This window comes from Pelodiscus sinensis, chromosome 3 (genome assembly GCF_052426305.1).
Source record: "Pelodiscus sinensis isolate ZL-2025 chromosome 3, ASM5242630v1, whole genome shotgun sequence".
NCBI classification, from domain to species: domain Eukaryota; kingdom Metazoa; phylum Chordata; order Testudines; family Trionychidae; genus Pelodiscus; species Pelodiscus sinensis.
The window spans coordinates 127,257,370-127,271,953 of NC_143054.1; the positions used below are offsets into that span (position 1 = coordinate 127,257,370).

Consider the following 14,584-nt stretch of genomic DNA (forward strand, 5'->3'; position numbering starts at 1 on the left):
AGTGGACATTTCTTTTGTTTTCAATCCTCAGCTCAGAGGTCATAAAGGTGTCAGAATCTGACCACAGCTATCCAGAAGAAAATACGCCCAGTGAAAGGGGAACCATCTGCATTACCAGGGAATCTTGCACCTGTGCTCATTTGCACTACTAGTATATGAGACAAGTTGGAGGTGAGATGGGGAGTGTGTGCCTAGCATCATATGGTCCCTTAAGATGCGAATGGGTTCCCAGGATCAGGGAGCTGTACTCTAACCAGCTCCTTCACATACCTCTCCTGTAATCCTCTACGCTGAGTGGGTCTCAGACACAGGGGCAAATCTGGCCCATGATGTCACTTACAAATTTTTAAACTTTTTAAAAACAGTATTTGATATGAAGTGTAATAATTTGGCAAGAATCTGGCAGCATCACTATCTTTGCCATGCTCACACATCCGATCCTGCTCATCAGTTGTCTCATCACTCTGGAATTAGTTTCAGAGTTAAAAAAAAACAAAACAAAAAAAACCACCCCTCTGTTATTTTGGTTAATTTTTGGGAAAATTAAATTTAGCTCCAGCAATTACATTCCTCTCTGTCTCCTGCTGTATTTCTCATTATTTATATTACATTATCAAAGAGAGAAGGTGGAGAGTGGATTGTGTGTGCTAACCTCAGCTTCACCAGAGCAGGTAAATACGGGAGTGGTTTTCTATAGGGCGTCCCTGCTACACGTCCAAGTTACGTTCAAAAAAATATGCACTGAAAGGTCATAAAGTGGGGATTTTTTTTCTCCTATGGTTGACTTCCATTTGCATGAATTGTTCTTTTTCTTGCACAACAGAAGAGTGGGGATTGGGAGGACTTAAAACAGAATAGTTCCCACAAGCGTCAATGACGCTAGTGCGGAACCAACATATCCTGGGGCAACTTATAGCGGGGACATCCTGCACATGTAATTTTTGGTAAATTGAGAGCTGTAGATCTTTCCTGAGGCCAGAATTACCAGCAGATGAATTTGAATCACACTTTATACACTCTGACTTTAGAGAACCTAGAATTCATGATGATGGTTCCTCTAAGTACTTGACTGCATCATGCCCTAAAGCTATAAAATAAAGCACCAAACGCACCAGGCACATTTCCCCTGAGGAACAACAAGCCTAAGCAGAATGTTAATAGAACCCACATTTTGATATACATACCTGCATATTGATGGCAATCTTGTGAAGAAGGCAGCAGCTGAGGGGTTCCATTCCTTGTGTGCTGTGAGCTACTACTCTGGCTTGAGTTACTTGCAGAATTGTGGCTGGATGAAGACCCACCACCACTCTCCACCTCTTCAATGTTGCTGCCACTGTTGTGGCTTGCATGACAGTCCTTCCGCATTCTGTTTGTGAGATGTGACATACTGTCAAGTTATGTTGTTTACCAGAACGTGTACAACCAACATTAGATAAGCTCACAGTACAAATGAATAGGTGTGCTCTGAGCAGGCCGCTAAATGTATTCAACAGAGCTCTTACAATTTTGAGGATTGTAATTGTATTACATTATAGTTATCTTGGAGGTGATTATTTGGTTTGGTCAAAGTAAAAAGCAACATCAAACTTTGTTCATTGCCCAAACCAAATCTGTCTTGATGTTGGAGTCCTGAAACCCAACAGCATCCTTAATCCAATGTCTACTGGGTCCCATAATGCACATCTTTATGTGAGGTAGCCAAGTGGCATGCTTTTCTCTCCCCACTCTCAGATGCTCTGGAAATTAAGTGCATTCTGTGAAATTAATACACAAAGCAAACCCCAGTAGAGCAAACAGAAATGCAGTGATGGGTCAAACAAAGTAGGGTTTTGTCCCTCCTCTACCGCCTTGAAAGAAATGGGGTGGGCAGCTGGTCAAATGCACTAGTCCTGTCTGAACAGTGCTTGCAGGAGTGTCTGCAGAAAGATGCCAGTGACAGAAGGAAGGGGGCAGGAGGGGAGACAGAGAGCTGCTGGAATTACGTATTGTGGAAGTTGGGCCTTGATGGTGGAGATTCAATACAAGATTAGATTGTGTAATACTGTCTGATCTTGCAGCTTTGACAAATGATAAGGTTTCATAATGGCATAATTTGATTAAATATCTTGCAAAATTTGTGGTATTTGGTAACATACAAGCTATAAGCCATTTACCTTTATTATATTTTTGTTATTTATTTCTTTATGAAAATTACCACAAAAATAATAAAAATGTTAGATGTGTTTTGGATAAGTATCATAACTCGGAATGCTTATCTGACCCAAACTGTCAAAGCTTTGGAGCACAGCACTATAGCCATGTTTCAACATATTAGGAGTCACTGCACTGTGGGAAGTTTATATAGTCATTTACATAAAGCAAAGGGTAAAATGCCTTAGAATCATTTGTATTGTGAAGTCAATCTTTTCAGAATAAGATCATTGCCAACAGGTCTGCTAAGTAGTATGATGATAATGATGCTGTCTGGTTGACAGAGGACTATACTAGAATGTCATTAGCAGAACTCAGAGTTTGCTTTCCACAGTAGTTGGAAGCTATTCTATATATCTAGCTATGCTCACACCCATCAGGAATTAATAATTTTTCTCACACAGTGAGAAACTCTCTTAATAGAAAGTCACATGATTGCAGGCTTCCTTCCCTGCATATTGTACCACAGGCTGACTACTGTCTAACCACCTACCTTAACCACTTGGATCTGAACCATGTTTTAATGTTATCCAAACTGACAGGTCCACCCCAGATGCTCATCAGTTGGCTGTGTGTCCCTATATATGATGTGGTTAACGGGGAAACATACATCGGATATCCCAACGGTTGATCGCATGAAGAGTTAATCAAGTTCCTCAAGACTTGTTTATTGTTCTGGATGCTGCCTCGCTCTGGATTACGATTGCGCAAAAAAATCAGCTCCTGTTGCTGCCCCGCCCAAAACCCTCTGACACATTCCTTGTTTACCTACAGTTAAATAGAAGAATAGGTTTTCCATTTAGAAAATACTACAATGGGCATTTCATACAAATAGAACCATAATTTCCACATGGTACTTTTTATCAACAAATCTCAAGAAACGTAACAAATATTACACAGAGACGCTCGAATTGTCTTCAGTAAACAAAAAGACAGGAAATTTAAGCAAATTGACCATGGCCATACAGAATCCAAAATTCCTGCTTCCAATCCCCTGCCTCCAGTAGATTCCTGATCAATCTCCCTCTCTTAGCTAATTTTCCTTACTCAGCAATGGCATGCAGGCCCCAAGAGTTCACCAAATGAAGACTGCCTGTGTATGTAGTGATTTAGACACAGATGAAATAATACAAAGCTGAAATACTAGAAAGGTGGCTTTGGTACCTTGATAACTTTGAAGCTCAAGTAGCTTTTGTGGAGCATAATAACTTTATATTCATCTGTCCCTTCATCCACTATATGTCTCAAGGTGAGAAGCTCTTCTCTGTTAGAGAGTACAGCTCTGCGCCAGGCAGGATCACCCTCATGGCAAATTACAATCTTTTCCTCAAAGGACTGGATTGCCTCATACAGAATGGCATGGTCTTCATATTCATCTGGACAGGTGAACTGGTCCTGGTATTAGATGAAATGCATTACTATGGTCAAACAGTTCCATGAAAAGAGAACAGCTATTGCTGATAAATAAGTTCATGCTTTCATTGAAGTCATTGTCAAAGCACTAGCTGACTTCTGTTGAAACAGGTTAGGAGGATCCATAAAGACTACGTCAGAGATAACACAGGGTGAAGGTGTGGATTGGTTGAGGGAAAAGGGATAGAACAGTTAACACCCTCGTAACATAGCAGTCTACATAAAGAAAATATTTGTATGACGACAAGTAACTTAGGGCATATCAACCCTCTTTTCTGGACAGACACAAAGAATGAAAGTTCAACCACATCGAACCACCTGCAAGTTCTTTCATGTAGGTTGGGACTGAAATAGAACAACTTGTGAAATGCTGTACATTAGGTGGAACTCCATTATTTACTGAAAAAAGAAAACTAGAAGTCTGAAGAACACATCAAGAGATATCACAATAGTGGGCTGTTTTTTTAATCTGATACACAATAATATTACCACTATTAATGTTGTAAGGGAACTGTGTCAATGGGGTGCAGGAGTTCATATGCTTTGTATAGTGCTTTTTAAAACTTGTTTATAGCAGTTTTAAAAGCAAAAAAAAATCTTTACTATCTAAGACAGAATTGATATTCTATTATACATTACTAGCATGTAATATCCATCAAAACTCACCTGAAAAGGGCAATTTTTCACTGTCATAGTTACTGAGTTAACTTCACCTCTCATCCCTCTTGGTGTCTCTGAGCATACCCCGCTCAGTTCTCAGGCCTTGAGCTGTTACCTCTTTTGGGGTAGAATTACACAATCCTCCCTCTCATATACTAGGTCCTGGGCTGCAGTCCCCTGTCAATCAACTGTAAATACCTCAGAAGGTCTGAAGTAGGTTCAGTGCCATCAGTACTTTTCCTTCTGGGAGCTATGATCAGTGGTTGACCAGGAAGCCCAATTAAATCAAAGTATTATTTATTTAGAACAGAAACCCCAGAACGCAAAACAATACACAGCTTTCCTCCCTTTACCGGAGGCTCACTGTTCCAGGAGGGCTGGGACATCTGCAGACTCTTCTTCAAGACCTGTCTTCATCCACCATGTCCATCTCTTTCATCACAAAGCAGGCCTGTATGCAGAAATTTCTGTGTGTGTGTGAGTGTGTGTGCTGTTTTCGTAAATGAGGACCGCAAGTGTGTGAATGCACCCCTATGATCCCCTAAGTAAGCAGAGAAATCAGCCCCAGCCTTCCCCAGGCTAGTCAGAACATGGGGGAGGAGGCCCGGGCAGCATGTGGCTCCGCCTTCCCCTGGCTGGCCAGAGTATGCTTACTCGGGGGAATTTACGGGGCGCTTTCACACCCTTTGCACATCCCCTCCCCACGTACAGGCCTGTAAAAGGCTTGCACACAGCTCCCCCCCTCATCTCTCACCAGAGTGTCCTTTTAAACGTTTAGTGTTCCTTGGATGTGTAAGCTCACAGCATTGGCAAAACATGTCTGTAACTATGCGATGGAACCTGCAACTAAGCCACTGGCTTGCCACTGCCACCACCCAAGTGGTTGTTGCAGTGGTATTTGTCTATAGCCATTGGGTTGCATTCCTGTTTGTTCTTCCAACAGCCCCCTAGCAAGTTGAATCAATAGATCCACATAGGAAAGTCTAATTACCCAATCTATCTATACTGTAACTCACTGACCCAGTTACATGCAGTATTCATACAAATTATTATGGATCAATAGCAGCCTTAGATTATCATACAGCAGCTCCACCATCCACTACATTCACAACCTCTATAGACAATGCGGACACCACTCCTGCAGCTCCCATTAATCAGTAATGGAGAACTGTGGCCAGTAGAAACTGTGGGCTCAGTGCCTGTAGATAAGGGGCAGCACATGGCACCTTGGAACCACTGTTGTACATGCCAGCTGCTTTCAGGAATGATGCAGGGCCAGGGCAGGAGTAAGCTTGCCTTAACCCCACTGATGAATCCCTGGGGCAGCTGTCTGGCTGTCCCAGGGTGGGTGGGACTTCACTTTCTATATGTTCTAGAGTGCGTCTTTCTGTCTATGCATCTGTGAGTGCATTGCTCAAGACCTCCTCCCAATCGGTGACAGCTAGGGTCCCAAATTTGGAATGCAGCTTCCTCTTCTAACTTAAAGCAAGGTCAGGGTTTGGTTGTGCCTGGAAAACAGAAAACGCTGGGAATGGGGCTATTTTCCACAACATAGAAAGGGAGGGGGCAGAGTGGATGGACATAATACTGAGTAGCCACTGGGGACAACTACAGCACAAAGAGTGTGGACTCCACCATCTTTCCAGCCACCAGACCAGATAAGGAGCCCTCCTCCCCCAAACCTAAAGCCTGCCCCTTTCTGTGGAGAGCCTGCAGGCCGTAGGGATGGGGGCTGCTGGAGGAGGTAGTAGCCCCTGGAGAGGAAGTAGCCCCGAGAGTCTTGTTCCCCCCCCCCCACACACACACAGCCTGCCTGGGGATTACTGGAGGCCAGGTGCTGCCCCCATAGCCTCACTTCCACCTCAATAGGCTTCAGGGGGGCCACTGGAGGCCGGGGGCAACCCTCAGAGCCTAGCCTCCAACAGACAGCCTACAGACTGCAGGAGATCTTGAAGGATAGGTGCAGCCCACAGAGCCTGGACAGGCCCCTGGAGCATCCCCACAAACAGACTGCAGGATGGAGGCTGGTTAGCCCCCAAAAGCATTGCTCCCCCAGACCAGCTGCAGGGTGGAGGGGCAGCTGGAGGTCGGGACAGCTTGAGGCCGGGGCCAGTCCACAGACTGACTGGCCCCCCAACAAGCTGCAGGATATGGGGGCCACTTCACCAAATAAGCCCCCCATGGAATAACTGCAGCCTGGAGGGGGGAGGAGCTGACTGGGGGCTGCCCCCACCCCCAGATAGGCTGTAGGCTGGGGGGGGGAGCAACTGGAGGCCACACAAGTACGCAGACCCAGATCCCTTTCTCCTGGGAGAAGCCATCCTCCAGGGAGTGCACTCCTAGCCCCTCGGGAGGAGCCACTGGCCGGTGAGCACTGCCACAGCCTTCAGGGAGCAGATGCTTCCGGAGTAGCACCATCCTTGCCTCCAACCTACCTCCCAGCCTCGTGTCCTGAGCCCCCTGCCCTAAATCCTACAACTCCCATCTCCCCATGACTTCTCCTTTCCCTGAGGTCCCTACCTCCTCCCTTCCCTTGAGCCTCCCACACCTCCCAATCTTCTGCCCTAAGCCACCCGCCCCGTCTCTTCTCACCCCCAAGCCCTCCCCCCAGCCTTCATTTTCCTTCATTGTTAAAACGTACAGTCATTGAAATCAAGCATGTACACTTTTTCATTTATTCCTCCCCCTTCCCAAAATTACTTCAATTAAAGACCCAAGCAACACTGGGTAACATAGTATAGCACCAAAAATACTGTATTGCTCTGAGTTACACAGGTAAAACTGCAATGACTGCAGTGGCAACACTTCAGGTCCCCATCTGTGAGACAGATCAAAACACGACCCCATTATCGACATATTCAGAAACTTCATGGCATAAGCAATGAAAGAGTGGTGGTACTGGACTGATGCTTGAAAGGTTTAAGACCCTTTTCAACTTTTCCCCTCAACTGGAATTTTTTAAAAGAAATATTATCAGAAAGTTTCTTTTTTAGCACATAAATGGTTTAATAAAATATCAATCAAATCAGTCTAATTAAAAATATCTAGGAATGAATCTTGTAATTTCTATGCAGGTGAAACTGTGATTGTAGTCAATGGGAGAGTTTTGTCTCCATAAAAACCAAGAACCCAGAAAATAAATTATTTTAAATTGCGGGGGGGGGGGGGGAGCAAAAAAAAAATCACATGGGGGAAATATAAGCCAAACAAATATAATCATGTGCAAAGTGAGTGGACAAACAAGTTATTCAGAATAAAGCTGCAACTATAATATTCCTGTCTCATTTTGTTTTGGGGAAGTTTCAGAGGTTTCCTGTATTTCCTTAGGAAAACATGTACAATAATAATGTTGAAAAACCTGCCTGATGGAGCTTCAAGGACATTCTGACTGCTGGAGCGACAACCTTATGCAACAGATCCATGTCTGCAAACACCCATTCATCTTTTGCTGTAATTCGAAAGTCTCCTTTGAACAGAGCATGGAGTCCATAAAGAAAGGAATCTAAACTGTAAAATAACAACATTAGTTATTCCCAGAACAACAGTTTCATACTGAACCAATCATTACATACACTTCCATTTTCACAAATTACTGGAGTTGATAGTGTACCTGGAAAAAGTGAGAAATGCTACTGAAATCACATAATGAAGTCCTGTTTAGAAGTTGTGGTTAAAATTTACCTACTTTCTCCTGCAGCTTGCACAGTAAATGAGAGTAAATTGGACTGTAACTATTAAACAAGCTTCAGAGGGGTAGCCAAGGTAGACCGGACCAACACTCTGGTCACCTGAAGAAGTAGCCTGTGCCCACGAAAGCTCACGAATCATCTACATATTTTGTTAGTTTTTAAAGTGCTACCAGACTATTAAACAAGTGTGGCTGCTTACTAGTAACATTTTTAGTTATATCTTGGGCTGATCATCTGACTTATACCTAGGAGAATTGTCCCATTGATACCAATGTGTCTACTAGCATGAATGAACATTGCAAGATTGGGCTCCTTGTTTATTGACCTTTAAAATGCAGAGTATCATTAGCTTTAGCAGTTTAAACTGGCAAGACGCAACATTTAGATATAAAAGATTTGCAGATGCCAACCACAGCTGCAAAAAATACTTTCAGCGAAGCCTAAAACTTGTCTGGTTTCATTCTAAACCTGCAAATTAAATCAGGCATGTTATAAAGTACATTAAGATTCAAGAACATTTCAAGGAAACCAGGGAACAGGTTTGAGCAAACATTGGGGTGTTTTGCATTGAAATAATGAACACTACACTGTTCTGTGTAGTTTTGATAAGAAGTCAGATGGACCTTGGTGCTTCTGATAGTGTTTGGTTTGGAGGCTTTGAGCTTGCTTGAGCTTGACATACTTAAAGCAAGATGCACAGGGTGCAAATTCAGGGGATCAAAACTAAGGGAAATGTTTGCACAGACCCCTGGGACGCAAAACTACTACGTTCAGCTCTAATGCTTATCTGTGACCAAAAGCTTCCCAGGACTATAACAGATGTTTACAAAAAGTTTGTATTTTTAATGAAAGCAACTGAAATCAATGGCCTAAAACTATTCAGAAGAAGCAGGTCATAGTGTTGAAGAAAACAGAATTAGACCTTAGGACATCTGTTATAAACCCACAGGACATTATTTAATCTACCTGACATTTTATTCACTCTTACAAGAGTGGAGTTTTACATTTTAAAGACTCTTAGGAGAAAAGCAATAAGATCTTAGAGATTTCCATTACCATCCAGGCTTTCTCCAGAGAATGTGTGAGCTCTCCACTTAATTGAGCTTTTATAATTATTTTAGGAGAAGGGTGTATGCGGGGGAGAAAGTAATTCTCTTTCCAAGGGAGAGAACAGGGAGATAGGAAATTGCGTGGTCTATCTTCTACCGCAATACAGTTCTAATTTGGACCTGAGTGGGTAACATGTTTTAAAAATTGTAATAGAAAGATATAGGCTATTACCAGCTGGATACCAATTTTCTCTTTAAAGGTGCTGTGTAATACAAACCAACTAATCAGTGTGAACTGAGGTCACACTACACATAGATTGAAAGGCAGAGACCGGTGACACTGCTGAGAATGTTATAAATGCTGGAACGCCCCTCTGAGATCTTAATTTACTTATGGTTATTAGTATTTAATAACACTGAGTGGGATTTTTTTAAAAGTGCCTAAGTTCTTTTGACTTTCAATCTCACCCAGAGATTGGGAAACAGTAATATGCCAACATCCTAGTTTGTACCTGGGAAATCAGTATAAGAAACCATTATATTAATGTGTATATCCAGGCTAATGAAATATATGTTTAAGAATGTGACATATTCACTTGACGCTGCTGAGAAGAAGTCCCACTGTCCCACCCATGTCATCCTTTGACCAAACATCCAGTATGCAGCTATTAATTTTTATCCTGTAAAAAGGATTTAAATACAAGAAAAGCTGCTAATAATGAGATTCTATAGAGTTGTTTTGTAGGGCATGATTCTGCAGAAGGAGGTGGTCTGAGGTGGGAGGAGAGTAGGCAGCACAGTGAACTGGTTTTTCCTTCCTACAGATTGCACACAGCTCCAAATCAAAGACCATTATAGACTTTGTACATATTACACAATCTGGTGGGAGTGGCAACACCCACTAAAGGTAGGTCCAGGATTAGAATGACTGTGGATTTTGCAAGTACGAATTGAACTGCACCAGTAGAGTGGCGAGTGGATAGCTAGCACAGTATTTGCACTCACTGGCCTGTTCTACACTAAAGGGGAAAGTCAACTGAAGATACGCAACTCCAGCTATATTAATTATGTACCTGGAGTCAAAATATCTTAAATTGTGTTTTGGCGCCATCCACACAGCGGGAAGTTAATGGGAGCACACTTTCCCATCAACTTTCCTTACTCGTTGTAAGGAGCAGGACTACTGACACCACGGAAGTGCCCTCTCAGTTCAAATTAGTGTGTCTTCAGTAGACCTGCTAATTTGAACCCCGGAGGATCGATTGTGGAAGCTTTGATTGTCTCTGTAGCGTAGAAAAACCCACCGTGCCTGGATTTAGAAAGAACTGCCAATCCCACATTCTAATGTATACTAAATTCACTCACCAAAATTTCCTAAGACCAATATTTCTACGGCAAAAAAGATCCATATCAGGAACAGAATAATAGCGGTAGGAAATCTAAAGGGCAATTGCATTTAATATTATATATTATTGAAACATAGGAGTGGAGGGGAACTCAAGGGGACATCTAGTCCAGTATCCCATGCTGAGACAGGATTAAATAAATAAATACCCTTAAGAGTATCCTGATGGATGTTTGTGTTTATTTATCATCTCTGACAGATTATGTGCGTCTCCCGAGGCAATGGTATGGATTTATTTTATTAAAAAAAATACAAAAAAGTTTTTTCTTATGCTGATAATTAGCTGTGGGTACATCCTTCTTCCATTTTGGCACTGTCTCATTTCATCACTTCCATGTACCATATATTTATTAATCAACACAACATACAGCCATTGTTATTTCCCGTTACTCTTAGAATGAAGACTCACATGAGATCATCATGAAGCAATAGCCAAATTCTTTGATTTCTGGCCTCTCTCACGGCCGGGTTTAGTTTTTTGGCCCAGTTTTAACATACACATTTTAGTATCCCTGTTGTAGTTATTAGCTCACACCACACCCATTTGATTACAATATAGTTTCATGCCAAAGAAGTTACATTTACCTAATGGAGATATTAGTGCTACATATGACACAACTTCCAGCCCTATTAAGTAAAAGCATTAAAATGTCAAATAATTTAAAGGCTATTCTAGAGAATTATAGGAAGATCTTAGGATGAACTGTTCCTTAAAGTGTGCAGTGAGAAGGGGTTAAGAGACTGGATAATCCGCCATGATCAGAGCTAGGGCAACCCAGCCAAAACAGAATTGTCCTCCTGTCTGAGTCCATGGCAAACATCTATGCAAACAATGGTTGTGTGTGTCCACACTACTTTCTTTGTTTCTTTTTTTCCCTTGCTAACCTGGACCTGATGCTGCTAATACTGGATCCTCTGTACTAATGGTAGCAATTGGGGGAAAGGTAGGGTAGACCGTGCTCTGAGCAGCCATCATTATTTTAATTACTATGTCATATTACTCTGCTCAGAAGAGGCCTATATGGCTGCTGTTAAAAAGATGCTGATGTCTTGTTTAGATCAGTGGTACCACTATTCAGATGGTAGAAATGGTGGGACGTTTCTCAGTTTAAAAGTCTATTGCAGATGAGACTCTGGGTTTATTGGGTGGGAATGTATCAGGACAAAACTTTGTCCCCCCAGTAAACCCATTTCTGACAGACATTCTGGAGCAGTGGACTCCAACCTTTTAAAGCACACGATCACTTTTTGAATTTAAATGGAATCCAGTATCTATCTAAAACCCAAATACCCTTGTCCGTTTCCTGCTCCTTTGCCGAGCCCCCACTCCTACTCAACACTTTCTCCAAGGTCCCGCCTTGCTCGCTGTATCCTGAGCCCTGTCATGTCCCCCTTTCTGTGCAGATGGGGTACACTGTGGGGGGAGAGGTGTACCCCGATATCAGTGCCCTTCTCTGCAGCCTCCCACATCCTGCACAGCAAGCAGGCAGCTCCAAGGGGGGCAGCTCCAAGGCAGAGGGCAGGAACATCATGACAGTGAGAGGAGGGGCAGCTGAAGCACCAGCACTTGATAGTCTCCTGGACAAACCAGTCAGGATCATGTGTCAGAGGCTCCAGGATGCACCAGTAGATCTTGATCTACTGGTTGGTGACCACTATTCAAGAGGCCTTTAATGCTCCCCATATTAGATGCTAAAGTGTTAGCCAGCATATGAAAACCTGAGCTAGTCAGACTGACACCTCTAACCCCCACTCGGAGCCTTATATCCCCTTAAGGGTTAGGGGAACATAGGCACAGGTGGGGAGGCAATCAGCAGTTCAGACCGACTCCTCAGCCAACCATGATGGTGAGAAACAAGTGAGACGCAGCAAGAAGGGGGCAAGCCCTCTGCATGGTTTGATAACAGAATTTTCCATTGATCCACAATGTGGCCTAGTGTCTACTTGTGGACTCTTCAGACTTCTAACAAGAAGGAGACTAGAAAAAGACAGGGAAACCATTTATGGGTTCTCTGAGTAAGATATTGACTCCAGTTTCATCCATTATGTGGTTTGAGTAACTGTTTACTGAAACCTGAGACTCCTTGTTTCTTAAGAATCCTACAGAATAGTGATGAGAGACCAGACAGTAAATATATTTGAGAAAGAAAGCCAAGCCCTATGAAAGCATCACATTGAAACCATAGACACGAATCCATGCAGTACATATACCATTCCCAATGTGCTCTTTGCAGAGACAGCCACAATGCCACCTCACTGAGGAGACAATAGTTAGGAAATGCCAGAGGAGTCCACATGAACTTTCCCTAGTAACTTTACTTTTTATGCAACCTTGCTGTAGGAAGGGATGTATTAGACTTAGATTTATGAGACGATTTTTGTTCCCGTGTGGTACAGAAAGCTTCCCTTAAAATTTACATGAGCTGTTTGACTTAACTGACTGGGGAAATCTTTTTTGCTCTGCTAGACACACTTCTATCAGCTTCATGAGATATTTTGGATCCTAAAACATTAACAGCTAAGGGCTTACTTTGCTTCAATGAGTACTTGTAACTCTCATTTGCCTTCATGGGAATTATCCACAATCTATCTATGGTAGATTTTAGACAAAGCCTTTGTGGCTTAATTTACATCAGAGTTTTAATAATTGTAAAAATCGTAATGGTAAATATACAACAATTTTCTGTCCCTCTGGAACTTCAAAGTTTTGTAATAAGGACATTTAAAAAAAAAGAAATCTACATGTTATATTGTTAGACATTATATTTTATTAATAGGGATTTAACATTTATTTGGTAGTATCACAGACAGTATTATAAAAAATACCATGGGCCAGATTTGTCCATCGGCTATACAAATGAAACTCATATTTATGCCAATGGGAATATACACAAATGTAACTGGATAGCAAAATATGTGCTTCTTATTCCATTCTGTTTACTCTAACAAATTATCCTCTACTTCCCGTCCTATCCTTCCTTCATGTATCCTCTGCATTAGACCTGGACTCTCCTTCAGAGTAATCTCATTTAAAGTCTCAAGAGAAGGTAGACTCAAGTGAGAGAAATCACAATGGGTATATACATTAGAAGAATTTTTGGGCTAACCTCTCCCGCTCTCCCACTGGAAAGGGCATGCTGACAGTGAGTTGACCATGACTTCCTGATTTTGTTCAGCCTTGGCAGACAAAGCCACAGAGGGGCTGCTTTAATCTGCATGTAAAAGCACAGTGGAAACTTGCTTCATTGTACTTCTCTTCTACTTATGAGAGGCAATGCAACCCTGATGGGAATGGAGGTGGTAGCGGTGACAGAACACGGATCAGAAGCAGTTGCCTACCCCGGCTTTACTGGAGCCAGAGATTCCCCTACACAGAGGAATTCTCCAGGGGGAATCGCCAGTTGGGCAGAGCACTGCAGCACATAGTGAATGCAGTAAACCTTAGAATCCAAACCTCAAACTTCATGGACCCTAGTTAATTTCAAGGCTCTCTCATTTTTTATTTTTTTGCATTACAAGATACTGATTTGTTTTTCTTAATCTTCAGCAGATACCTGGTCTCACACCTTCTCCCATGCTCCAAAACAATGACACTTGAGGACTCTTTACTGGAAGGTATTTACATATCTGGAATTTTTCCAGAGTCCAAATTTATATTAAAGATTATCAAATGTAGCCTTTTTTTCTTTTTGAAGGATTAATGAATATATTTTTAACGTTCACACAAACCCCCTTACACTACATGAAAAATGACATTGACACCTGAATAAACTAATGGTAATATGATATCATTCTTCAAAGTATCCTGCTGAGATGTGCGAGATGCTGCCTAACAACAATTTAAGAGAATATGTGATTTGCATAGCAATGTTTTGCTTCCTTTATGAGTAAACATATTATGTAATTTAGTATTAATGCTGGGTTTGTAATGACATTTACATGAACAGGCACAATGAAAAATTACTTACAAACGTTATAAAAGAAGATTTAAAACCTTGTTTACACAATATTATTTACTGATTAATATATTAGAAAAAAACATATGTAAACTGATAGTTTCCATACACTTAGTAAATTTCCATTTTGATGCTGTTCAACCCAGCTTTTTGATCCACTGGTTTTGCATTATTATTTTGTGTTAAGCACCAGCATGCTCAGCACTCCCCAATCACATA

At 42.0% G+C, this 14,584-nt stretch overlaps 1 protein-coding gene across 1 annotated transcript in view; it reads right to left on the bottom strand.

Moving 5' to 3' along the window:
• PCNX2 (pecanex 2) overlaps positions 1-14,584 on the bottom strand; it is a 224,394-nt gene that overhangs the window by 8,990 nt on the left and 200,820 nt on the right. The window contains exons 29-32 of the mRNA XM_089777363.1: positions 7,629-7,773; positions 3,358-3,588; positions 2,687-2,961; positions 1,185-1,369 (exon numbers count right to left, since the gene is read on the bottom strand). Coding sequence (XP_089633489.1) covers positions 1,185-1,369; positions 2,687-2,961; positions 3,358-3,588; positions 7,629-7,773 — 836 coding nt within the window. The remainder of the gene's footprint in view (positions 1-1,184; positions 1,370-2,686; positions 2,962-3,357; positions 3,589-7,628; positions 7,774-14,584) is intronic.